Here is a 27,538-nt window from a genome sequence, read left to right as displayed (position 1 = left end):
AGTCATTTTTTGTTGAGGGTTTTAAATAAGTTAGTCAAGCTGAAGGTATTTTCCAAGGAAAAATAATTACTTGTATATTATATACAACTAATAACCCACTAATCTATCCAACTAAAGTTTGCAGATCAAGTTGATGATGTTGACAGCACGCTTAATTATGCCACCAACCAATGTTTAGACCATAATTTTCTACCTAATCCCATATTTCCTATCCCTGAAATCATGACAGCAAACACAAGCAGTATCAGTAGCCTGTCAAACTACAACCGTGATAAAGAACTGCAAGAGTTTGATAACACGAAACTCGGTGTAAAAGGCCTGGTTGATTCAGGCATAATACAAATCCCTCGCATCTTCCACCACCCACCAGATACTTTGTTTCACCTCAGCAACACTGATAGCAGTTCAGAACAGGATCAGACGATACCTGTTATCGACCTCTTGAGTAAGCAAGCAGAGATTGTGCAGAGTATCAGAGATGCATCAGCTAAGTTTGGATTCTTTCAGGTGATCAACCGTGGAATTTCAGTCTGCCTCCTTGACCGCCTGCTCGACAGAATTAAGGCCTTCCATGAACTGCCACCTGAGCAGAAGATCCCTCATTACAGAAGAGATACAACTACTTGCAGCAGTGGTGGAGTGGGATTTTACTCTAACTTTGACTTGTTTCAATCTGATGCTGCCAGTTGGAGGGATACTCTTGAGATTCGGCTGGAACAATTTGATCCCAAAGCTCTCCCAGAAGTATGCAGGTGAGTTTATGTTGATGATTTACTATGCGTTGAATCAGTCTGTCTCTTTGAGTGACCTAGCACAGGTTCTTGCTTTGCCTTATATCGTGATCAGCTGTCCTCAAGATCCTCTTCTCTGCACAGTTGACATAGCTAACGAGTTGTTAATTAAATTGATCAAATCCATGTGTTCTAGTTTATTGATTTCGCTTATTTTTTCTTGCACCAGCTATAACTAGAGCTGTCAATTCGGGTAAACGGGTCGGGTTTGGTTCGGTAAGAGTGGGTTAGGTCAACTCGGAATTTCGGATTAATTCCATAACCTATGTGGGTCGGGTTTGGGTTGGGTCATGCTTGAGTCGGGTCACGTCGGGTCATACTTCTTATCGGGTTTAGGTCGGGTTACATTGGGGTTGGGTGAACAATAGGTCGGGTTTAATTTGGGATTTCACAGGTTAAAATAGGTTAGGATAATTCTCGGGTTCGAGTTGGGTTCGGTTCAAATCAATAATTTACGGATTAGAATCAGGTCGGGTCATTCTCAGGTTTGAGTCAGGTTCGGTTCAATTCAATAATTTGCGGATTATAATCAGATCGGGTCATTTTTAAGTCGGGTCATTCTCGATTTCAAGTCGAGTTCGATTCAAGTCAATAATTTGCTAACTATAAATAGATAATTATCATTTTTATCAAGTTAATTATTTACTTTGACTATAATATACTCCCTCCGGTTTTAAATACTTGCTCCATTTTTCCATACACAAAGTTTTAGGAGAAATTAGAGAAAGTAATAAAATATGGAGGTAGTGGGGTTGGTGGAAGAATAAAAAATTATAGAAAGCAAAAGTAGTGTAGAGAATTGGAGGAGAGAGAATATATGTTGGGACCACTAGGTGAGAGAAATTGATTAAATATTGTAAAAGTTTCCAAATAAGGAAATGGAGCAAGTATTTAAAAACGGACGCAAATGGAAAGCGGAGCAAGTATTTAAAAACGGAGGAAGTATATGACAATATACTAGGGAACTATTGTCTATAATTTAGGAAGATAATTAACTAATTTGACCATACAACAAATATATACTATATTTAACTCTCAAATTTAAGGATGATGCTCATTTCTTTTGCTGGCAAAGACCGACTTGGTATCCTTAAGCTAGACAAAATGCTTTGATCAACAATAATAAGGTGTAATAAATAGCATTTAAGATGATTTGAAATTGGGTCAGGAACAATTTGGGTTGAATTTAGGCCGAGTCAATAACAAGTCGAGTTAATTTCGAGTCGGGTTAGTAACAGATTGGGTTGAATTTTTGGGTCAGGTAAGTAATAGGTCTGTTAAAAATTCGGGTTGAGTCAATAACAAGTCGGGTTTAATTTGGGTCAGGTCAATAACAACTCGGGTTGATTTTGGGTCAGGTTTGTAACAGATTGGGTTAAATTCGGGTCGGGTTAGGAACGGGTCGGGTTGAATTCAGGTCAGGTTAGTAACAAGTCGGGTTAAATTCGGGTTTTGATTAGTTAAAACGAGTTTGGGTAAATTTCGGTTCAAGTCGAGTTCGGTGCAAGTTAATTAAATTGGCCGTTGTAAACCGGTAAATCGGTGCAAGTTGTATAAAGGTAAATTGGCCGTTTAAAAGCAAAATGGATGGTTCCACACACCCAATTGGACTCCCAGAAGGTATTAGAGACCATGGTAAATATTTCGACAATTTTTATTTTCGGGCGAAAAAAAGTCAAAAAATTCCAAAATTGAAGGCTAATATCCACGATTTTTATGAAATTTTGAATGTTTCGGGGACCGATGTCAAAACTCTTGAAATTCAATGGGAATATGGGATACATCTCGGGGTCATATAATCCCGTTTGGAACCATATATGATCATTATTTGTAAATCAGTAAATTGGTCATTTAAAGGCAAATTGGATGGTTCCACCTTCCCAATGAGATTCTTGGACGGTATTAGGACCATGGTAAGCATTTCGGCAATTTTTATTAACGGGCAAAAAAAAAAGCCAAAAATTTCAAAATTGAAGGCTAATGTCCACGCTTATAGAGAAATTTTGGAGGTTTCGGTGTCCGGTGTCGAAAAGGCTTGAGATTATGGGGAATACATCTCGGGGTCATATAATGTCGTTTGGAACCATATATGATCATAATATGTTGTCATAAAAGTTCGTGCTAGACTTAAGTTAATGAAATCGGTGCAAGTTGTAAACTGGTAAATTCGCCGTTTAAAGGCAAATTGGATGGTTCCACCCATCTAATTGGACTTTTGTAGGGTATTAGGTACCATGGTAAATATTTCGGCACTTTTTATATACGGGCTAAAAAAGTCAAAAAATTGCAAAATTGAAGGCTAATATCCACGCTTTTTATGAAATTTTGGATGTTTCAAGGACCGATGTCGAAAAGTCTTGAAATTCAATGGGATACATCTCGGGGTCATATAATCCCGTTTGGAACCATATATGATCATTATTTATTGTCATAAATGTTCGTGGTAGGATTGAATTAATGAAATCGGTGCAAGTTGTAAACCGGTAAATTGGTCGTTTAAAGGCAAATTAAATGGTTCCAACCACCCAATTGGACTCCTGGAGGGTATTAGGGACCATGGTAAACATTTCGGCAATTTTTACTTCCGGTGAAATAAAAAGTCAAAATTCCAAAATTAAAGGCTACTGTAGGGAATAATTTCAAGCCTTAAAATCCCACTAGCTTGAACCCCACTGTGATCATACACTAAAGTACGGTGGCGTCCAAAAGGGAAGAAGATAGAGCAAAAGAGTCGCCAACAAGTTTTTAAGGAACTTGTAAACCGTTCAGGAGGTGAAGGTTACACCCCTTAACGTTCCAAGAGATCGTCAACTCCATAAGGTTATGAACCAAATAAGGGTTCGGGGATGATGGTACAAATCCAACCTAAAAGAGATTGAACCTGCCCTAATAATAGGCCTCTACTTTATTCTGCTCGTATTCATGTGCGCTTTCTGACTAACATGCAATCAATAGGATTAATGCTAAACCTGTTTAATCTATGTTGGTTGAATATTAATGCACAAATAAACTATTATTGGCGATCACTTGAATTATAATCACATTAACCCTAACAAGATTATTAATTATCTTATTAAGCGTGATTACAAGTACAAATTCCCTTTAACATGCAATAAAGGTGATCAAGCAATAAATAATAAATAGCATCAAGCAACATAATAAATAATCAATATCATAATAATCATAAATAATAATTATAATAATAATAATATCATCATAAATAAAATAATCATCATCAAAATAATAATAATAATAATAATAATAATAATAAATTATAACAATTATAATCATGATCATGTGAATATTAAATCATAATAAAAGTAAGATCCTAGGCATGATACTAACCAGATTAATTAACAAACCCTAGCATGTCACTAAGCAATAAAAATCAAATCTTTAACCCTAACATGATACTAACATGAATTAATATTAGAAAGAACATAGGAAGCATCATAACAATCATATTTAATATTAAAATTACCCTAGACATGATACTAGGAATAACTTAATAACAATATAAACATGATGTCTACATCATAAATCAATTAAAACCATTAAAGAACTTACTTTGATGCCTCGTACCTCTTTCTAATAACAAAATACACACGTTAGTAACTTCAAGGAAAATAATAATCAAAACAATTAAATAATTTAAATAGAGATTTGGGGCCAAACCCAGAAATTAAAACCTTTCACGTCTAGGGCGAAGGCAACTTATGGCTAGGTGTTTCTAGATCTTGTGAATGCGGAATTTTGTATGAAAAAGCAGGAAAGAAAGAATGCTAAAGAATTAATGATTGTTGATGAAAGCTAATTAAAACTAATTGTTGATGAGAATTCGTGAGAATTGGTGAATGAAAACGGAGTTTTTGATACAATATTTATAGAGAATATCAGCCAAAAAAGATAATTTAACAAAACAGAGTCTGAAGATCACAAAACAGGATTGGCGCCAACCCTGGCTAGTTGGCGCCAGGCACCAGTGGCTAGCGCCAGGCGCCAATGGCTAGCGCCTGGCGCCAAGCCTAGTTCCAAGCGCCAAGGCCTGGGGTTGGACGCCAAACTGGATTTCAATGCGTTTTCGAAAATCTGATAAATTTCCCGTACTGGAAGATAAAATAATATAATTTCTTCGAAAATGCTATTTGATCTTGATTAAAACTCTGAAAAGTCCTAATTGAATTAAGAATGAAAAGAACCTTCTAGAAGACTAAAACCATTCCTAATTGCATTAGGAATGATAAATCATATTAGGTCCTCCCTTAGATCATTGGGCCGTACATAAAGCTCAAACCGGGCCCATTTTAGTAAATTGGTCATAACTTCCTCAATATTCATCGAAATTGGGCTTATAATATATCGTTGGAAAGGTCTTTGCAAGCCCTATACAACTACACCACTATTGGACCCATATCATGGACCAACCAAACTGGATTGACTATTTTCTTAAAATAAAGTTTTCAAAATCAGGGAGAAGAGAAAAGAAATAAAATTTCCGCAACACTAGACCTTTCCACACTTTCGTTTCATTCGATTATGATTCTACGTGAAAGGTACTCATCATCGGGTTTGGTTTTGGGGAGACACAAATGGGTGTCTACAGCTAATATCCACGCTTTGATAAATTTTGGAGATTTTGAGACGGGGCACAGTGTAGAAAAGTTTTCATATTTTCGGGGATACATATCGGTGTCATATAATGCAGTTTGGATTTATATATGATCATTATATGTTGTCATAAATGTTCGTAGTAAGCTTGAGTTGATGAAATCCATGCAAAATGTGCACCGGAAAAATTGGCCATTTAAAAGCATATTGGATGGTTTCACACACTCAATTGGACTCCCGGAAAGTATTTGGGACCATGGTAAATAGTTTGGATATTTTTATTTCGGGCGAAAAAAAGTCAAAAAATTCCAAAATTGAAGGCTATATCCACACTTTTTATGATATATTGGATGTTTCGAGGACCGATGTCGAAAAGTCTTGAAATTCAATGGTATACATATAATCCCGTTTGGAACCATATATGGTCATTATTTGTTGTCATAAATATTCGTGGTAGGCTTGAATTAATGAAATCGGTGCCAGTTGTAAACCGGTAAATTGGTTGTTTAAAGGCAAATTAAATGGTTTTAACCACCCAATTGGACTCCGTGAAGGTATTAGGGACCATGGTAAACATTTCGGCAATTTTTATTAACCGGCGAAAAAAAGCCAAAATTTTCAAAATTAAATACTAATATCAACGATTTTGAGAAATTTTGGAGGTTTCGAGGCCCGGTTTCGAAAAGGCTTGAGATTCTAGGTAATACATCTCGGGGTCATATAATTCCATTTGGAACCATATATGATAATTATATATTGTCATAAAAGTTCGTGCTATGCTTGAGTTAATGAAATCGGTATAAGTTGTAAACTGGTAAATTCGCCGTTTAGAGGCAAATTCGATGGTTCCACCCATCTAATTGGACTTCCATAGGGTATAAGGTACCATGGTAAATATTTCGGAAATTTTTATATACGGGCTAAAAAATGTAAACAAATTGCAAAATTGAAGGCTAATATCCACGCTTTTTTTGAAATTTTGGATGTTTCGAGGACCGATGTCGAAAAGTACTGAAATTCAATTGGATACATCTCGGGGTAATATAATCCCGTTTGAAACCATATATGATCATTATTTGTTGTCATAAATGTTTGTGGTAGGCTTTAATTAATGAAATTGGTGCAAGTTGTAAACCGGTAAATTGGTCGTTTAAAGGGAATTTAATGGTTCCAACCACCCAATTGGACTACCGGAGAGTATTAGGGACCATGGTAAATATTTCGGCAATTTTTATTCTCGGTTCAAAAAAAGTAAAAAATTTCAAAAATTGAAGGTTAATATCCACAGTCTTTTGATATTCTGGATGTTTCGGGGACCGATGTCGAAAAATCTTGAAATTCAATGTTATACATCTCGGGGTCATATAATCCCGTTTGGAACCATATATGATCATTATTTGTCGTCATAAATATTCGTGGTATAGGCTTGAATTAATGAAATCAGTGCAAGTTATAAATCGGTAAATTGGTCGTTTAAAGGAAAATTAAATGGTTCCAACCACTCAATTGGACTCCCTGAGGGTATTTGGGACCATGGTAAAAATTTCGGAAATTTTTATACACGGGCGAAAAAAAGCCAAAAATTTCAAAATTGAAGGCTAATATCCACGCTTTTTGAGAAATTTTGGAGGTTTCGAGGCCCGGTTTTGAAAAGGCTTAAGATTCTAGGGGATATATCTCGGGGACATATAATGCCGTTTGGAACCATATATGATCATTATATGTTGTCATAAAAGTTCGTGCTAGGCTTGACTTAATGAAATCGGTGTAAGTTGTAAACAGGTAGATTCGCCGTTTAAAGGCAAATTGGATGGTTCCACCCATCTAATTGGACTCCCGTAGGATATTAGTTACCATGGTAAATATTTCGGCAATTTTTATATACGGGCTAAAAAAAGTAAAAAAATTGCAAAATTGAAGGCTAATATCCTCACTTTTTATGAAATTTTTAAAATTCAATAGCATACATCTCGGGATCATATAATCCCGTTTGGAACCATATATGATCATTATTTAATGTCATAAATGTTCGTGGTAGGCTTGAATTAATGAAATCGGTGCAAGTTGTAAATCGGTAATTTGGTCGTTTATAGGCAAATTAAATGGTTCCAACCACCCAATTGGACTCCCGGAGGGTTTAGGGACCATGGTAAATATTTCGACAATTTTTATTTTCGGGTGAAAAAAAGTCAAAAATTTCCAAAATTGAAGGCTAATATCCACGCTTTTTATGAAATTTTGGATGTTTCGAGGACCAATGTTGAAAGGTCTTGAAATTCAATGGGATACATCTCGGGGTCATGTAATCCCGTTTGGAACCATATATGATGATCATTATTTGTTGTCATAAATGTTCGTGGTAGGCTTGAATTAATGTAATCGGTGCAAGTTGTAAACAGGTAAATTGGTCTTTTAAAGGCAAATTAAATGGTTCCAACCACCCAATTGGACTCCTGAGGGTATTAGGGACCATGGTAAACATTTTAGCAATTTTTACTTCCGGTGAAATAAAAAGTTAAAATTCCAAAATTTAAGGCTAATATCCACACTTTTTGAGAAATTTATGAGGTTTCGAGGCGGGGCACAGTGTAGAAAAGTTTTCATATTTTCGGGGATACATATCGGTGTCATATAATGCAGTTTGGATCCATATATGATCAATATATGTTGTCATAAATGTTCGTAGTATGCTTGGGTTAATGAAATCCGATCCGCGCAAGTTGTGCACCGGAAAAATTGGTCGTTTAAATGCAAATTGGATGGTTCCACACACCCAATTGGACTCCCTGAAAGTATTTGGGACCATGGTAAATATTTCGAAATTTTTTATTTTCGGGCGAAAAAAAGTCAAAAAATTCCAAAATTGAAAGCTAATATCCACACTTTTTATGATATTTTGGATGCTTCGGGGACCGATGTCGAAAAGTCTTGAAATTCAATGGTATACTCTCGGGGTCATATAATCCCGTTTGGAACCATATATTATCATTATATGTTGTCATAAATATTCGTGTTAGCCTTGAATTAATGAAATCGGTGCAAGTTGTAAATCGGTAAATTGGTCGTTTAATGGCAAATTAAATGGTTCCAACCACCCAATTGGACTCCCAAAGGGTATTAGGGACCACGGTAAACATTTCGGCAATTTTTATTAACGGGCGAAAAAAAACCAAAAATTTCAAAATTGAAGGCTAATATCCACGCTTTTTGAGAAATTTTGGAGGTTTCGGTGTCCGGTTTCGAAAAGGCTTGAGATTCTAGGGGATACATCTCGAGGTCATATAATGTCGTTTGGAACCATATATGATTATTATTTGTTGTTATAAATGTTCGTGGTAGGCTTGAATTAATGAAATTGGTGCAAGTTGTAAACCGGTAAATTGGTCGTTTAAAGGCAAATTAGATGGTTCCACCCACCCAATTGGACTCCCGGAGGCTGTTAGGGACCATGGTAAATATTTCGGCAATTTTTTTATGTTCGAGTGAAAAAAAAGTCAAAAAATTCCATAATTATTGAAGGCTAATATCCACGGTTTTTGAGAAATTTTGGAGGTTTCGTGTAGAGCTGTCAATTCGGGTAAACTGGTCGGGTTTGGGTCGGTAAGAGTGGGTCGGGTCAACTTGAGTCGGGTTCATTCGGATTAATTCCATAACCTATGCGGGTCGTGTTTGGGTCTGGTCATGCTTGAGTCGGGTCACGTCATGTCATACTTCTTATCGGGTTTAGGTCGAGTTTAGGATGGGTTGATAACAGGTCGGGTTACATTCGGGTCGGGTGAATAATAGGTCGATTTTAATTCAGATTTTGACGGGTTAAAACGTGTTTGGGTAATTCTCGGGTTTGAGTCACGTTCGGTTCAAGTCAATAATTTGCGGTTTATAATCAGGTCGGGTTATTTTCAAGTCGGGTTCGATTCAAGTCAATAATTTGTGGGTTATAATCAGGGTAGGTCATTTTCAAATCGGGTCATTCTCGGATTCAAGTCGGGTCATTCTCGGGTTCAAGTCGGGTTCGGTTCAAGTCATTTGCGGGTTATAATGAGGTTGGGTCATTTCCAAGTCGGGTCATTCTCGGATTCAAGTCAGGTTATGTTCAAGTTAATAATTTGCAGGTTATAATCAGGTCTGGTCATTTCCAAGTCAGGTCATATTCAGGTTCAACTAACTATAAATAGATAATTATCATTTTTATCAAGGTAATTATTTCCTTTGACTATAATATATATGGCAATATACGAGGGAATTATAGTATATAATTTAGGAAGATAATTATCTCTTTTGACCATACAACAAATATATACTATATTTAACTCTTAAATTTGAGGATGATGCTCATTTCTTTTGCTGGCTTGGACTGACTTGGTCTCCCTAGACAAAATGCTTTAATCAACAATAATAAGGTGGTCTAAATTGCATTTAAGTTAATTTGAAATCGGGTCAGGAACAATTTGAGTTAAATTTAGGTCAGGTTAATAACAAGCCGTGTTGATTTCGAGTCGGGTTAGTAACAGATCGGGTTGAATTTTTGGGTCGGGTTAGTAATAGGTCTGGTAAAATTCGGGTCGGGTCAATAACAAGTCGGGTTGAATTTGGGTCAGGTTAATAACAAGTTGGGTTGATTTCGGGTCGGGTTTGTAACAGGTTGGGTTAAATTCGGGTCGGGTTAGGAGCGGGTCGGGTTGAAATCAGGTTAGGTTAGTAACAAGTCGGGTTAAATTCGGGTTTTGACGGGTTAAAACGGGTTTGGGTCAATTTCGGTTCAAGTCGGGTTCGGTTCGGGTCAATAATTTACGAGTTATATTCGGGTTGGGTCATCTGCAGGTCAGTTTATATTCGGGTTCGGGTCTCACATACTCGGGTCTAGGGTTGGTTTCAGGTCGGGTTTGGGTCACTATTTTTTCGGGTTCAAATGGGTCGGTTAATAATCGGGTTTGAGCCGGTATTTCGGGTCGGGTCAACTATTGACAGCTCTAGCTATAACAGGCATGATTTAGGAACTCTAATTTCAGATTTCTTACAAATTCTCTGATCCAACTAATAACTATTCTGATAAAAGTTTTCAGCAACGTCTGCACACCCTCATACATGATTTATAAATTGTTATAGAGAAAATACTTCACATTTCTTTACTTAACAAGACTGCATATATTCATACCTCCTCGGATTATTCCAACAAAAACCTCCACCTAAGTTGATATTGTAAAAAAGAATTAGAGATATACAAAACTGAAGTTTCATCTCTTCTGTTGCAAGTTATGTTAAAAATGATCAGGTGTTACCTTAGGTTCGTTGTATTTAATGTTTGTGGATGGTAGGGAGGAGGTGATAGAGTGGGACAAGGAAGTGAAGCAGCTAGCAAAGCGACTCATGAGGTTATTGTCCGAAGGTTTGGGGTTAAGCAGGAACAGATTACTGCAGATGTCCTGCATCGAAAGAAGACTTATGGTCGGCCAGTATTATCCACACTGTCCTGAGCCTAACAAGACTGTTGGGATCACTGCACATACAGATCTTGAGACTTTGACAATATTGTTGCAGGATCAATGTGGAGGTTTGCAAGTTAACTGCCATGGAAAATGGATTGATGTGAAGCCAGTTCATGGTGCTCTTGTTATATCCATTGGTGACACACTTCAGGTATCCTATCTTATATTATCATTAGAACTATAAAAATTCTGAATCGCTAACATGTTAGCTACCAAACACATAAAATTTGGGAGAAACTTCTTTAAACCCATATCAAGTATAAGTATATGTTACAGACTTTTCTATATCCTAACCATTAGATATCTCCAACATCCCTTTCCCCAAATTTGAAAAAGATGTTCTGTGTTTAGTCATTTGAAACTAATCTCTGTGAATTCTATATAGATGATATGCAATGACGAATACAAGAGTGGAGAACATCGTGTATTTGCTAATTGTTTAAGTGAACCAAGAGTGTCTGTTGCAGTCTTCTTTGATCCAGGCATCAGTGGAATCGAGTATGGACCTTTGCCTGAGTTAGTTTCACAGGAAAAACCTGCATTGTATCAACAGGTCAAATTCTCCGATGTGCTTAACAAGGGCTTGGATACAGGGCTAGAAGGCGAGGGCAAGTACACAATCAACTACTTTCGACTATGAATCGGCATGTTTGATTGAAAACTAGACACATGTACATATAAATGTAGTTCTCTTATGTTAGAAACAAGTATTAATTGTCTAGTGTACTCCATAAGTTCATACTTAGTATAAATATATGTTGCAAACTTTATAATATAATACAAGTATAAAATTGCATAATAACCCTACTATTTAGTCAATTATTTGAGATTTGCTTACTCCTTTATCCAACCAATACGTTATGCCTTTTGACACCATACATTATTAATTTATTATTAATGTTTTGTAAGAAATTTCTAAGAAGGTAGCTCATCCTTATATTTTATTCTAAATTGTGCATAATGATTCTTATCAATAATTTTGTTTCTTATTAATAAAAATAACTCCCAACAACCCCTCTCTCCCCCTAATCCCTTCAATCAATATTTTGAAGAGAAAATTCTTACTCTTCTTTCCTACTCCCCATGAGAGATTCCGACCTGATAAGACACTTCTCCATTACCTAAAGAAAAAAGTAATGTGTTAATATATGAATATTTATATATATATTTTTTTGGTGTTTCACCCAATTCACCCTTTAGGCTAATCCGGATTTGAAGATCAGTTGTAATGGTTAGATACCAGTCCCCTCCCAAATGTTGTTGTGGGAATTCGAACACGTGGTCCTCCCTAGGGGTGAAAGTAATTTGGATAAAAACCGAAAACCGATCCAAACCGAACCGAAATAGCAATTCGGATCGGTTTTTTTCGGTTTGGATCGGTTTCAAAAAATCAAAACCGAAATATTTCGGTTTGGATTCGGTTTTGGGCTTCCAAAAACCGAAAACCGAAAATCCAAACCGAAATTTATGAAGCCCAAATATCCCAGCCCATTTCTCCTACCCTACATATATATACTAAAGCCCTAAAATACTCCTCTCTTATCCCAGTCTTTTTTTCCCCTCTTCTGCGGCACATTCCTCACCAAACCCTAATCCTCCAAAATTTCCCCATTTTCTCCCTCACCACCTCAGTAGCTCCGACCACCACCTTCCTCAGTCCGCTCACCACATATCCGGTCAACGTCTATCACCATCAGTTCGCTTGTGTTCGTGGCTTCGTGCTCCCGCAGATCTCGTTTCTCACCGCCGCTTGTGTTCGTGGTTTTGTGCTCCCTAAAATTACCACCAGTTCACCGCCGCGGCGCCGCTCGTGTTCGCGTTCCCTCACTATCTCCTCTCACTCAGTCACTCAAGGGTAAGAATTCTCCTTTTTTGCTTCTCTTCTTCTTATTAATTTCACTTTCGTTCTGTTAATTTCACTTATCTTTTCCTGCTTTTCTTCTTCTTAGATGTGTACTCATTTCCCACTTCTCTTTTCAAGTTTTCATTCAATAGTTCTGTTCTGTTTGAATTCGTTAATTTGTTGTTCGATCTGTTCGAAATTGGCTAATATGATGACATTGATATGCTATAATGTTTAAATTGGCGACATTGATGTTTTGTTTGTTTGATTATATTGATTTCCTTTGATTTATTTATATATATTATGTAACATGTTTATTTTTTTTATTGTTAGATATCGTTGAGCTTGATTGTTTGAAGCTGCCATGTTGAAGAAATGAAGAAGCTGCTGCCTGCCATGTTGATTCTAGCTGCTGTCAATCTACCATATTGATTTTAGTTGATGTTATTATGGTTTTAGCTGCATGTAGACTCATTGTAGACTGTTATTCCATTTTAAGACTTTTATCGTGTTTGTAATTTTATTCTAGTGGCTGGACAAATTTTTTATTATGATTTTCCCTTAATTTGGCAAATTTTTGGCTTAAAGACCAACCATTGTAATTCACCAATTTAGGCCTACAAAAGGGCCAAAACAAACTTCCGATTAAAAGCCCAATTTTAAGGCCCAAATCAACAGCCCAAAAAAATTCGGTTTGGATTGGATCCATTTTTCAAAATTGAATTATTTCGGTTTGGATTGGATTGGATTGAATCCAAATTCGGTTTGGATTCGGTTCCAAGAATCAGAAACCGAAATAATTCGGTTTGGATTCGGTTTGGGGTATAATCCAAACCGAATACCGAACTTTCACCCCTAGTCCTCCCTACCAAGTGTAACCCCAATCATCACTACACCAATAGCCAATTGGTGTTAATAAATGAATATAAGCCAAACATGCTAGCTAGTCAGCTGTACATGCTTTCGTACAAGATAAAACGGCTCTCATTATGCTTTCGGCTTTACAAAGCTTACTCCTTGCATTTTGATTCATGTAGATAATATCAAATGATGAATACAAGAGTGGAGAACATCGTGTATATGCTAATCCTTTCCTCAATCCACGAGTATCTACTGCAATCTTCTCAAGCCCAGGCAATCCTGATAATCGAAATGGACCTTTGCCTGAGTTGGTATCATCTGAAAGACCTTCACTGTACCAGCAACACAAATTCTCAGAATTGGTTATAAAATTCCTCTCAAAGGAGTTAGAGAGAAAGTCCATAACCAGCTACTTCAGATCGTAAAAATGTGGTCTTTTCATATCCAAAAAAAAAAAAAAAAAAAAAAAAAAAGAAAAAAAGAAAAAAAGTGTTGCAATTCAAACTTCAATTTGTATTACTAACTGATTTAAAGAATAAAGATGGCGAGATAATTTAGAAAATTCCTCAAATGTGACTCTTAATAATTTCAATAAAATGAAATTGTGAACTGTGAGTTTGTTAAAGTACACCAAGTGACTAGTACTGATGCACATTACAGCTTGGAGAATATTCAAATGATATTGAAAACACTCTTTAGAACAGGTGTGCGTTATTAACAACTTAGAATCAACATCAACCACATTGATCACGTCAATTAAAAAATGGTCGTGGTTGCTTCATAATTCTGGTTTGAAAATTCATATCAATAGAGAGTAGATAATACAAAACTCTTGGTCTTTGTGAAACCATTCATTCCCCAAAAATATACGACTTATTACAGATGACAACTAGCAGGAAGCTGCAAGAGATGAATATCCCCTAAAGATCTACTAGAATTTGATGACATCAAACTCGGAGTAAAGGACTTATTGACTCACAGACATAGACACACAGCATGAATTTTCCACTACCCACATAAGACTCTTTTGTTCATTAGCTTCAACAACCCAGCCCAAGTAATGACCTGACCATACTTGTCAATAATGCTGTCATTGATCTCTCTCTGGTGAACACGAGGATCTGATGCAGCAGCTGCAACACTGCAAGATGCCTTAGCTAAGTTCTGGTTCTTTCAAGTAATCAACCATGAGATGTCAATAAGATGCAAGTTTATCCCCGAGATACGATCACCACTGGAAGTGGAGTGGGATTTTATTCTAAGAATTGTACATAATGTTTCTTAAATTAACACATACAAAAAGAAAAGAAATTACCATAGAAATTATTGTTTTGGAAAGGAACTACCTTCCAGATTCTCATCATTGACCTTCTTTTAGTGTTGACATTTTCTCTTCATTGTCACCTAAATTCTTCTGCTTTAAAATAACTTTATCACCGAATCCTCATCTCTGCACTTAGATAACGCTTTGTTAGTAAATCATAAAGTTTTGTTACATAAGAAGTACTCCATAAATCAACACATCTTGAATGAAGGGGTATACATATCATATTCTTTGCATCCGTTATAATTGATCCAATATTCAAAATATCGACACATCTTAAATAAAGGGCTATACAAATCTTACAAAATTAAAAAATTTGAATTAGTAACGCTTTCAAAATTATGCAACTTTCTTAAAATATACTATAGGCAGTCTATAGCAAATAATGCGTTATTTATATAAAAACAAGCCAGAATGCTTAACTATCACAATATTTTTAGGCAAATTTGTCAAAAAAAAACCTTTTAAATGCACCATTTTACGAAAAAAAACCTTTTAAAACCTTTTTTGTTAAAAAAAACCCGAAGTTAATAATTTTTTGTTCAAAGAAACCTAGTATCACTAATTAACTCAATTAACCTCTAATCTCTTCTAATTACTCACTAACACTCACTTAACTATTTAATATATAAATTAAAAAATAAATAAAACACCGCCACCACTCTAACCACCAGCCACCCTCCTCCCTTTCCCCTTCCTCTGGCAGCAACCCCTCCCCCAACTCAGCCGCTGCCTTAAACCCTCCATCTCCGGTGACTCGCCTACACATCCGGCCAACCCCCTTTCGAAACCCTAAACCCGACAATCCACCTTAAGATTATCAAAACCTAAAGCAAAAAAAGAGCAAATCAACAACAAATTCCACAAATTAAGCAAATCAACCCGTCAATGGCGGTTTCCGATCTTCGGCGCCATGTTTTCAAGCGTCATTTTCGGGTTTTCAAAATTGAATAATTGTAAATGGTTGAATGTTGATGGTGGTTGAAGAAGGGGGAAAAAGTGAAGTAGAAGAGGGAGATGTCTGTGGGCGGTGGTATTTCGGGAATTCCAATCGAGTGGGTGTGGCTGGGGTGGTTTTCGCGGCTGAGGTGGTGGGTAGGAAGGTTGTCGGGGTTAGGGTTTTAGAGGGGGTCGGTCGTAGGTGGGGGTTAGGCCATTTGGAGGTGGTTTCGTGGCATAGGTGGAAAGAGGGAAAGGGAAGGGGGTCAGCGGCAGTGGAGTCGGGTCACCGGTGGTGGGAGTGGCTGCCAGGGGAAGGGGAGAGAAAGGAAGGTGGTTGGGTTGGTGGTTAGAGTGGTGGTGGTTGTTATTTTTTTTAAATTTATAAATTATTTAATTATGTAATAGTTAAGTGAGTGTTAGAGACAAATTAGAAAAGATTAGAGGCTAATTGAGTTAATTTGTGATACCAGGTTTCTTTGAGCAAAAAATTACTAAGTTCGGGTTTTTTTTAACAAAAAAAACTTTTAAAAGGTTTTTTTTTCGCAAAATGGTGCATTTAAAAGGTTTTTTTTTGACAAATTTGTCAGAAAAAACCTTTTAAAAGCCTTATTTTGCAAGAAAAAACCTTTTAAAGCATTTTTTGTTAAAAAAAACCACAACGATCACTTTTTTTGTCTAAAGAAACCTGAGACCACTTTTCAGGCGTTGACTCCAATTTCCCGACGTTGACTCTCTTATTTTCCCCACTTGCACCCAAATTTTATTATTTGCACTCCACCTTTTTATCTCCCCTCATTTTTTCCCTCCAACTCCACTCTCTTCTCTCTCTTCTTTGGCTTCCATGAATGCTCTGTAATTCAATCACATCAATTCGCCTTTCTCTCTCTCTCCTCTGCAAGCTTCGAACCTTCTTCCTGGATTCTCATGAGTCCAGGATGTTCTCTTAGCACAAGGAAAGCCACATCCGCAAATCACCATTTTTCCTACAAAATCATACACGAAAAGAGAGGAATTAGAACAAATAGAAGAAGAACATACTGCAATTGGGGAAGCATTAGATGAAGAATCCTAGATTAGAGCGCAATTGGGCAAGAAATCGTTGAAGAACCCTAGATTACCTATCAATTGCTCAGATTTGGGTAAAAAGTTGCCCTAATCTGGAAAGAGTGATTTGGGGGAGGAGAACCCTAGAATATATATATAAGGGGGGAAAAAAGGGGCTAAAAAAAAAGAGGGAAAATCAACCAACTGTTGGCTACAATTAGGAAAATAAGAGAGTCGACGTCGGAAAATTGGAGTCAACGCCTGAAAAGTGGTCTCGGGTTTCTTTAGAAAAAAAAGGGATCGTTGTGGTTTTTTTTAACAAAAAATGCTTTAAAAGGTTTTTTCTTGCAAATTGAGGCTTTTAAAGGTTTTTTCTGACAAATTTGCCGATTTTTATCCTACTTTGGTGTATATATACTTCGTACAACTTTGTAACAGAAGAAAGATGCAACAAAAGACCTCTCTTTTAGCCAACCTTGAGATTAAGAAGCATAGTTCATGACCATAAAAGAGTGCATTTTTTTATTCAATTGCGTTGAATCTACACTTTAGAACCATGTGCGCATTATCACTATAGACTATAGTATTAATCTTTTAAAAAAATATATATTTTATCTTGATTGATACCATCCGCATTGATTCCGTCAACAAAAACAACAATTGACTATTAATTATTAATCTTTCTTGCTTCAAAAAAAAAAAAAAAAAAAAAAAAAAAAGTATTAATCTTTCTTAAAAGAACCATTTCTATTTATAACTCTAAACCTTCTTCCTTCCCCATGCCTCATACCAAAAGTAAACCACCCACCTATAATCAAACAGAATCTATCAGAAATGACAACTAATAGTAATGATTATGATCGCCGTAAAGACCTAGAAGAATTCGAAGACACCAAGCTCGGGGTGAAGGGCCTGGTTGACTCCGGTATAACTCACGTCCCACGTATCTTCCACCACCCACCTGAGACCCTCTTTGATCATGAACAGCCCCAAACACCCAACCCAGATGGTGAGCAAATCATACCTGTCATTGACCTCTCGGGTAAGCACGAGGAAGTGGTAAAGCAGCTGCGAGATGCCTCAGCTAAGTTTGGGTTCTTTCAGGTGATCAATCATGGGATATCAGTCTCCCTTCTGGACCGTCTGCTTGATGCTATTAAGGCCTTCCATGAGCTGCAGGCAGAGGAGAAGATGCAGCTTTATCGTCGCGAAACAGTCACTGCAGGCAGTGGAGTGGGGTTTTACTCCAACTATGACTTGTTCCAATCAAAAGCTGCAAGCTGGCGAGATACACTTGCAATTCGTCTTGCTCCCATCCCTGTCGATCCCAGTAAAATCCCTGAAGTTTGCAGGTTAGTCATTTATGTATTCTATCATATACTTCAACCATACATGCCACCAGGTAAATCTCAACATAGTAATCCAAAAACATCTTATTAGTCCTCAACCTTTATATGTCCGCAAGCTACCTATACATGTATATATATACAAACATAATACCCGGAAATATTCATTTGGACATTGGCTCCTCCACTCCTGCATACACTACAAGCTTATTACCTAAACGGTGCTATACTTTTCCTATCAAATAGGTTAATTCTAAATTATGTTATGTACCCGTCCAAAAAAAAAAAAAAAATAGTTATGTATATCGGGTAAAAGATGTATCAATCAAAAATAGTGCTGGTTTTCTGCAGAACAGAGATGATGGAGTGGGATAAGGAAGTGAAGCAGCTCGCAGACCAACTCATGGGATTGCTATCTGAAGGGTTGGGACTAAGTGCTGATAAATTGACAGGGACGTCTTATTTGGGAAGGAGAGCTGTGGCCGGTCAATATTATCCATATTGTCCAGAGCCAAACAAGACAGTAGGTATAGCTTCGCATACAGATCCTGGGATTCTAACAGTCTTGCTGCAGGATCAAGTGGGTGGGTTGCAAGTTAAATACGGTGGCAGTTGGATCAATCTGACACCAGTTCGCAGTGCTCTTGTTATTAACCTCGGAGACTTATTCCAGGTACCTGACCTTCTAATGTCTAAAAAACATCTTTCTTCAAAGTTCAAACCCAGTAACTAACTATAGCGCAGGTCACAGTTTAAATATCAGAACAGAAAATTCTGACAACAGAATATTAATGTAAACTTGAATGAAGTAGCTTACATGATGTATCATATATACTCAGAATGCTTTCTGCTTTACAAAGCTTACTCCTTGCATTTTGATTCATGTAGATAATATCAAATGATGAATACAAGAGCGGAGAACATCGTGTATATGCTAATCCTTTCCTCAAACCACGAGTATCAATTGCATTCTTCTTAAGCCCAGGCATTTATGAGAATCTCTATGGGCCTTTGCCGGAGTTGGTATCACCTGAAAGACCAGCACTATATCAGCAACACACATTCTCAGATTTGGTAAAAAATTTCTTCTCAAAGGAGTTAGAGGGAAAGTCCATGACCAGCTACTTCAGATTGTAATAATGTTATCTTTGGTTCAATGATATTAGCTTCAATTTGTATTATTGGTTGTATGATACAATACAAGGCTTGAATAAAAACAAAACTAGATATTTAACTAAGAATAAAGTTAAAAAGGTATCTTTTACTTTCTTTTTTAACAAAAAAAATTAAGAAGAAGAAGAAGATATTGGGGTAGATGCTTGGCGAGATAATTTAGAAGACATTGGAGTAGTCCTCAAATGTGACTCATAATTTCAATAAGAATAAATTGTATGTTAAAGTACACCTAGCCCGTAGCCCCTGCCCGAAAGCTAACATTAATCCAATTATCCAACTAATCCAAGTGACTAAAAACTGACGTGCACATTACAGCATGAAGAATATTCAAATGGTATTAAAACCACTCTTTAGAACATGTGCGTTATCCTTACAGAATATGTTAAAACTTAACATCAACATCAACATCAACCACAGTGATCTCTTCAATAAAATCATGGTTGAATCATAAGAATGGCTTGAAATGTCAATAAGTGTGACGACTAAACACCAATCAAGAGGAAACAATACAAAACTCTCGGCTTTGTGAAACCATTTCCCAAAATATATTACAAATGACAACTAGCAGGATACTACAAGATGATGAATATGACCTCAGTAAAGAGCTACAAGAATTCGAAGACACCAAACTCGGAGTAAAGGGCTTAGTTGACTCAGGCATAGCACAGATTCCACGTATTTTCCACTTCCCACCCGAGGCTCTCTTTGATCATGAACCTCAACAACCCAACTCAAGTAACGATATGATCATACCTGTTATTGACCTCTCTGGCGAGCACAAGGATCTGGTGCAGCAGCTGCGAGATGGCTCGGCTAAGTTCGGTTTCTTTCAAGTAATCAACCATGGGATTCCAATCTCTCTCCTTGACCGTCTAATTGATGCTGTCAAGGCCTTCCATGAGCTGCAGCCACAGGAAAAGATGCAAGTTTATCGACGAGATATGGTCACTGCAAGAAGTGGAGTGGGATTCTACTCTAACTATGACTTGTTCCATTCTAAAGCTGCAAGCTGGCAGGATACACTTGCAGTTCGTCTAGCTCCCATCCCTTTTGATCCCAATGAAGTCCCTGAAGTTTGCAGGTTAGTCATTAATGTGTTCTATCATACTTCAAGGTATAATATCAGCACTAACTTAAGTAGGTAAGGTCCTCTGCTGTCCAAACCAATCCACTGAATCAGCTCTCTGGCCAAATTCATTCTGTTTACAAACAAGCAAACCTATTCTAAATAAGCAGAACGAAACCAGCTTTGCAAAAGAGTACCTCTATCACCCTTTTTTTTTTCTCCTCTGCTTTTGCGCTATGATTTTATAATTCCAACTGATATCTATTTTGAAAGTGATCCTATTTTGATTTTAATGTCATAAGATCATGATCAAAATTAAAAACCACAAACCTTTTATCATGTTATTGGTGTCCCCAACAAATTGATGTAATTATAGGGCACTGATTAATGTAACGACATACAGAGTAATACGGAGTTTCTCTCTGACAACATTCATATATGTAATGCCTCCTGTATAAACAACTACAAGGTCTAACCTAAATCTTTATGAAATTGGACTGAACTATAACTCTTATCATCATATCTATTATAATATATGTGATATCTGGAGAAGAAACAAGAAACATTTCATGCAAAAATAGTGCTGGATTTCTGCAGAACTGAGGTGGTAGAGTGGGACAAGGAAGTTGAGAATCTTGGGGAAAGACTCATGGGATTGCTATGTGAAGGGTTAGGACTCAGCGCTGATAAGTTGACAGGGAAGTCCTATTTAGGAAGAAGAACCATGGTCGGCCAGTATTATCCCTATTGTCCAGAGCCTGATAAAACAGTTGGGATTGCTTCGCATACAGATCCTGGGATTTTGACAGTGTTGCTGCAGGACCAAGTAGGTGGGCTGCAAGTTGAATATGATGGAAAGTGGATTGATCTGAAACCTATTCATGGAGCTCTTGTTGTTAACATTGGAGACTTATTACAGGTACTTGTCTATTATAATAATACTGGTAGTTGACATCTTTCTTCAATCTAATACTAGTAATTGACATCTTTCTTCAATCTCATAAACTAAGGCAGGACAATTTACCAAATAAAACTGAAAATTCTGAGGATAGACTGCTTATTAAAACTGGAAAGTGAAAGTTACATCTAATTTGTACTAAAAGTTCAATGAAGCCAATAGTCTGTGTAACTTAAACTCCTCATTTCAACTATGACATTGACATGATTACTTGACTCTTCAATTAGGACTAAACTTTATACAAAAAAAAAAAAAAAAAATAAAAAAATAAAAAAAAATCCAATTTAGCACACACTTGTATTCGACATTAGTGCACGAGCTCATTCACATAGACAGCCGTCACATCATAAGTTCAGTACATTTTCATCCTAATGAAACTTATTCTTGAAATTGCCATCTAGATAATATCCAATGATGAATACAAGAGTGGAGAACATCGTGTATTTGCTAATCCTTTCCACACACCACGAGTATCAAATGCTGTGTTCTTCAGCCCAGGCATTCATGAGAATATATATGGACCGCTGCCTGAGTTGGTGTCACCTGAAAAGCCAGCACTGTACCAACAACTCAAATTTTCAGACTTGGTTAGGAGGTTCTTCTCAAAGGAGTTGGAGGGCAAGTCCATGGCTAGCTACTTTCGACTGTAAACTTGGTTCAGTTAAATACTTCAAATTTCTAGAACTTATTTGCAATCGTTACAAAATATGGCTAAAGCAGGGCCTAAGATCCTAAGGAAGTCCTGATGGAGTATATTGTTGTATACCAATGTGCAAACTTGAGCTTCGATTATTGGATCAGTAATAGTTACAGTACTTTTTTCTAACTAGTGAAGATATAAGAGTACTTAGAGAACCACCCTAGGATATTAGGAGAAGATCACCAATTTGAAGCGACAAATTGAGAAAGCCAAGATTGGAATTACAATCAAGTAACACAATCGAATTATATGTCCTATTAGGCTCTCCATTCTCCAAATAACAGGACAATGTTTAATTCTTCAAATTCAGCAAAATTTCACCATTGCATAATTTGAATCATAAGACTATATAACAACTACAATGGTTCAAACTCTGCTTCATCAAGACTAACATAACTTAGCCTACTTAGGTGTCCATGATACACCCGACTAACCCGAGTGTAATTTAACATAATCTCACATCACGTACACTTACACCCGTGTATAGAATAGAATTCACATTAATGTAACCTCCTTGATGGTTGTATTTCGTTTTTTTTATACACTTGTCCAATTTCTTTTTCAGGTACAAGTCATTTTCCTTGCTCCATCATCAGAAAAATCTTGTACTAATCAAAATTCATACTATTTCTTCTCATCCTATCCACTTCCACATCATACTAATCAACATATAACAACAATTCACATAAAAATACTCCACAAAAATTCACATAAAAATAACAAAAATTTACACAAAATTAACAACAATCAATTTAATTTACGAAGTATTTTTCTTAATATTCATACCTGATCTTATGGAGAAATTCGAGAAACAAAAAGTTCCGGTGATAATAGCAATGAAAGGGCATCCAGGCACCGGAAAAAGCACAATCGCCGCCGCAATCGCCGCCGTACTCCGGTGCACACTCATCGGCAAAGACGACATCCGCGACGCGACACTTTCTCTCTCCTCCACCGCCACGTCATCAGCTCTCAACGACCTCTCCTACGACGCCATGTGGCGGGTGGCATCAACTCAGATTCGCCTCGGTCTCTCCGTCGTCGTCGATTCTCCTCTTTCCCGGCGCCACCACCTCGACGCCGTCCGCCGCATCGCCGGTGGGACCCACCGTGTTGTGATCGTGGAATGTCGGCCGTCCGATGAAGGGGAGTGGCGGCGGCGGGTTGAACGGCGGGGAGAGGAAGATGGAGGGGTGGGGCATAAGCCGGCCACGTGGCAGGATATGGAGCGGTTGTTGGAAGGGTATGATGGATGTACGGAGTATGATGTGGGTGAGGTTCCTAGGTTGGTTGTTGATACTACTAAGGGTGGGGTTGATGGGGTTTTATCTAGTGTTATGGACTTCATTCAAAATCATTGTGGTGATTGTCCGTTGTGATCGGATTAAACACGCATCGCGTACATATAGAGCTAAGTTATGAGTAGACTATATAATAAAAGTTGTTCATTGTGTTGGTGAATGTCAATGGAGTAGTACATAAGTATGTTGATTGAGTTTGGCATAATCTTGAATGAGTTATCCTTCTTAAATAATTAGAGACAAGTTTGCGAAATTTTTCATGTTTCTAAATTAGTGAGCTTTGCAAGTGATACCGATCACAAATTTACAATTCATGCTAACTTTTCGTAAAATTAGATAACTATATAATTTCAATTAGTTTATCACTTTATTAAGTGAATGAAAATTTTCAAAATTTAGCTTCTTTCCAACAATTTTTCTATGACTTTTAGGATCGGTTTGTTCATATATGGAGTCATCTTCCATACTCCTAAAAATCAATGAGTAAACTCATTACTTATCTCAAAACCAATTTGTACATTTGAAGGACATTTTTTGAAGGGTAGCAAAAATTTTTTATCCAAGTTTAGTAAAAAGCTACTGATTCATACAAAGTACAAAGTATTAAACAATCTAAACTTTATAGTGTCCATTCCATAGCAAATTAGCAATTAGCCCACCAAGCACCTGTACCACTAGTCCACTACATTCTGGGTAACCTAAAAAATACAAAACATTCATATTGCACGGCAGTAGTACTCCAATACTTTATAATATTTATATATAGCACGTAACATTTACAACCAGCAACATCATCCATTCTTCATAACCGTCGAGAACCAAATTTCTTAAAAAACACCAAAATGAACACCCCTAATCCCGATAAAATTTCTAATACAACGGTTGTAAATTCATTAGATTAACACTAAGAAATAAACTACCCTTAACAACGGAACACCAATAAGTTGAAGTAATCACATTGCATGACCACGACCACGACCACAACCACAACCACCTGATTGATCAGACCAACAATCAATAACATCCTCACCTTCCATTTGAAGATCGAGAGGGGTTTCACAATCTTTGACTTGCTTACCCAAATAAGTGAACTTAAAGGCCTTGTAGTTCAAACCCAATTCAAGGCAATAATTAAGCATAAGCTTTCCTAGTGGAGCGTTACGCTTAATTTTAAAAGTAACATCCTTGGTGTTTTGCATTTGTATTGTAATCTTGACTGTTTTACCATCATTTTCTTTTCCTCCGGACTTTCTCCCGCTGCCGTCGCCCGGTGTAGGGCTGAATGATCCTTCCATTCAAAGTATGCAAAAATCTAATACTACGTATTTTGAAGATTTGAAATTTTTAGTATAGGGGTTTCGTTGTTTTGCCTATGCTACCATTTTATATATAGATAGGTTAAGGGAACTATTACTGTAGTAGGGTTTTGAATTGTGAATTTTGTCATTTTGTGATGATTGGGCCTTTAGACTTTGTTATTTATTCTTTTTATTATTATTATTTGGATATTAAAAATTGAATAAATTTTTTATATTTTAAGTGGAGTATGTAAATGAAGTTTTTTATTTGAAAGATTGTAAATGGGATTAATTTAGAAAGGGTGATACTAAAGGTTGCAAGTTGTGACAAAATATATTGTCACAAGTTTCATGACAGTTATTTATTGGTACCACGTATGATTTGACTCATCGTATTTATTAAAGTAAAGAAAGAATGAAATTTATGAAAATTAGAATATCTTATAGTAGAACATTATAGCTAAAAATTAGGAAATATAATCCAAATATTTTATTTTAGGTAATCTTTAAATTTTTTATAATACTCCTTATTATTTAAAAAAATTACTCGTAATAGTCAAAGTTATACATTTTTATTTTATTTTTTTGAATGGCAGTCAAAGTTATACATAGGCTTATATGTTAATCAAAATATTTCGATTATTATAAAATAAAAGAGTATAAAAAGCTGATATATTGAAAATGTATAACAATATGAATTAACTATAATCCCATTAGATAATTTATCCTCTAGCAGTTAAGATCTTGTTAAATGGATCTAGCATTTGGAACATATAGTGCTCAAAGGAAAAACAGCCAAAACGTTACTAAACTCATAATAAGAAAAACAATTCAAAATTAAACTAGTACGAGTACAATCAATTCAAAGCAACAACTAAAAACACCAACAAAAACAGAAAACACAAGGGTGATTTTAGGACGATATTTAACAACACCCAATTCGTTACAACGCCTAGAAAACAAGAACACTTTACGAAGAAAACACAAATTAAGAAACTAACAAAGCAATTAATTGCTTAATGAAGGTTAAGTCTTACTAATTAAAAAAGTTAATGACCACCAATTTGATCAGCCCAACAATCAATAACATCTTCATCTTCCATTTGAAGGAGATTAGGAGTATCAAAATCAGAAATTTGCTTACCAAGATAAGTAAACTTAAAGCCCTTATAATCAACACCTAAATTTTGACAATAATCAAACATTAACCTTTCTAATGCAAAATCTCTCTTAATGTTGTAAGAAATATTTTTGGTGTTTTCCTTCATTACTGTAATCTTCATCTTCTTCTCACTTTCTCCTTGTGCACTCCCCTTCTTCTTCGTGGATTTACTGCTTGAACCATCCATGTTTTTTTTGTTTTTTTTTTTTTTTTTTTTTTTGCAACTTTTTTTGAACAAGTGTAAGTTACTTTTCTTAGAGGAATGTGAATGAACAAGCAAGTGTAAATTTATTTTTGTAGATAGGTAAACTTGTTTTTTATCATAGTAAATGCTGTCTTGAAATATTTTTACCCATATTTATTGCTAGTTTGGTTGATATACTTCTTATATTAACCGTACGTAGAGAGAATGAAAGATCTAGGAATTTAAAGAGCATGTTTTTTGGAACATTAAAGGTTACATTTATTATAAAGATGTGAAAGTACGCTAATCTTGACTAAATGCAAATGAAGTAACTCTTACGGATTTGTAAGTAACTTTATATGGAGTACGGTTTTTTTTTTTTTTTTTTTTTTTTTTTTTTTTTTTTTTTTTTGTTTCAAAAGCTTAGTTAGTTAGTTACTTTATACTCGTATAATTTTTTATAATGGATTATTAAAGATAATACGGGTTAATTAAGTTTTGATAAGTATTAATCAAAGCAATGCACTCATGAACTTGTTAAAAAATCAATTTCAACCAAACACTTCATAGTTCCAAAAATAATGTTATGGGGCAAAACAACCTCCTAGGAGTCCTAACTCCTAAGGCATTTATTTTCCTTCACTCTTCTTATTTACTCCCTCCAGTCCTCCATCCCTAATTCTTATTTATTCCCTCCGTCCTTATTGAATATAATGTACCATTTGTTTTACCATTAATACCAATTTTTTTATCAAAATTTCCTCCAATTTACAACAGTATCTGTAAAAATTTAACTTTTTCATGTAAATTTTACTTTTTCATACACTTTTATTATTTTTTTCTCTCTACTTTTTTGCATATCTAATGTAAATTTACCTTTTCAATGTACTTTTACTACTTTTATTTATGTTTATTAATTCTCGTGAAAATTGCCCATGGGGTATTATCAATAAGGAATGGAGAGAGTAAGTCAAATAATTAATACATCAATTTGACCTTTACATTACCCACATACTAATTTGACTTGAGGGAATGTATGTTTTTATAATACTACGTATTAAATTATTATTAGAATTTAAAGTAATATTACCTCCGTCATATATTATTTGCAACGATTTGACTAATTATTGCAAATAATATATAACAGAGGTAGTACATACAAAATTAAAGATATTAAGTGTCAAATCTACAACGGAGTATAAGTTATCATAATTAATACATAGTCAAAGTTATACACTTATTACGAATATGAATGGGGTTAATGGAGTATGAATCATGTCGATGAATTGTCAAATTGATGATAATCAATGAACTACAACTACCAGGGTATTGGGTATATCATTGTCAGATTGATTCCTTTGAAACTTTGGTGCATCAAGTCAAGTATCAGTTGTCAGATTTTATGTCCAATTTTTCAAATTATAGCCACCTTCTCCACAACTTCACAG

The 27,538-nt window shown here is 35.9% G+C and overlaps 3 protein-coding genes and 1 long non-coding RNA gene across 5 annotated transcripts; 3 read left to right on the top strand and 1 right to left on the bottom strand.

The window, feature by feature from the left end:
* Positions 1-66: 66 nt before the first annotated feature.
* Positions 67-14,051, top strand: LOC110714563 (1-aminocyclopropane-1-carboxylate oxidase homolog 4-like). 2 transcript variants are annotated; one of them, XM_021893103.1, is made up of 3 exons: positions 67-752; positions 10,715-11,036; positions 13,766-14,051. In XM_021893103.1, the coding sequence occupies exons 1-3, from the start codon at positions 223-225 to the stop codon at positions 14,012-14,014; spliced, it is 1,101 nt and encodes a 366-aa protein (XP_021748795.1). In that variant the 5' UTR covers positions 67-222; the 3' UTR covers positions 14,015-14,051. The 2 variants fall into 2 exon arrangements, with proteins under 2 accessions (XP_021748795.1, XP_021748794.1); XM_021893102.1 differs by lacking the exon at positions 13,766-14,051 and adding an exon at positions 11,271-11,706 and having other exon boundaries at positions 161-752.
* A 311-nt stretch (positions 14,052-14,362) lies between these two features.
* Positions 14,363-20,306, bottom strand: LOC110714567. The gene is made up of 5 exons (XR_002510124.1): positions 20,175-20,306; positions 19,063-19,275; positions 17,924-18,238; positions 16,541-16,838; positions 14,363-15,039 (listed from the first exon to the last, which is right to left on the bottom strand). It is a non-coding gene; the product is annotated as an uncharacterized LOC110714567 (long non-coding RNA).
* Positions 16,854-19,480, top strand: LOC110714565 (1-aminocyclopropane-1-carboxylate oxidase homolog 3-like). The gene is made up of 3 exons (XM_021893105.1): positions 16,854-18,251; positions 18,597-18,918; positions 19,134-19,480. Exons 1-3 carry the CDS (start codon positions 17,734-17,736, stop codon positions 19,380-19,382), a joined length of 1,089 nt encoding a protein of 362 aa, XP_021748797.1. The 5' UTR covers positions 16,854-17,733; the 3' UTR covers positions 19,383-19,480.
* On the top strand, positions 19,872-22,274 carry LOC110714564 (1-aminocyclopropane-1-carboxylate oxidase homolog 4-like). Its single transcript, XM_021893104.1, has 3 exons — positions 19,872-20,502; positions 21,085-21,406; positions 21,847-22,274. The coding sequence occupies exons 1-3, from the start codon at positions 19,976-19,978 to the stop codon at positions 22,093-22,095; spliced, it is 1,098 nt and encodes a 365-aa protein (XP_021748796.1). The 5' UTR covers positions 19,872-19,975; the 3' UTR covers positions 22,096-22,274.
* Positions 22,275-27,538: the final 5,264 nt, after the last annotated feature.

The sequence above is a fragment of the Chenopodium quinoa genome, unplaced genomic scaffold (assembly GCF_001683475.1).
Source record: "Chenopodium quinoa cultivar QQ74 unplaced genomic scaffold, ASM168347v1, whole genome shotgun sequence".
NCBI classification, from domain to species: domain Eukaryota; kingdom Viridiplantae; phylum Streptophyta; class Magnoliopsida; order Caryophyllales; family Amaranthaceae; genus Chenopodium; species Chenopodium quinoa.
The sequence above is the reverse complement of the archived record's forward strand: the minus strand, read 5'-3'. Positions and strand labels throughout refer to the sequence as shown.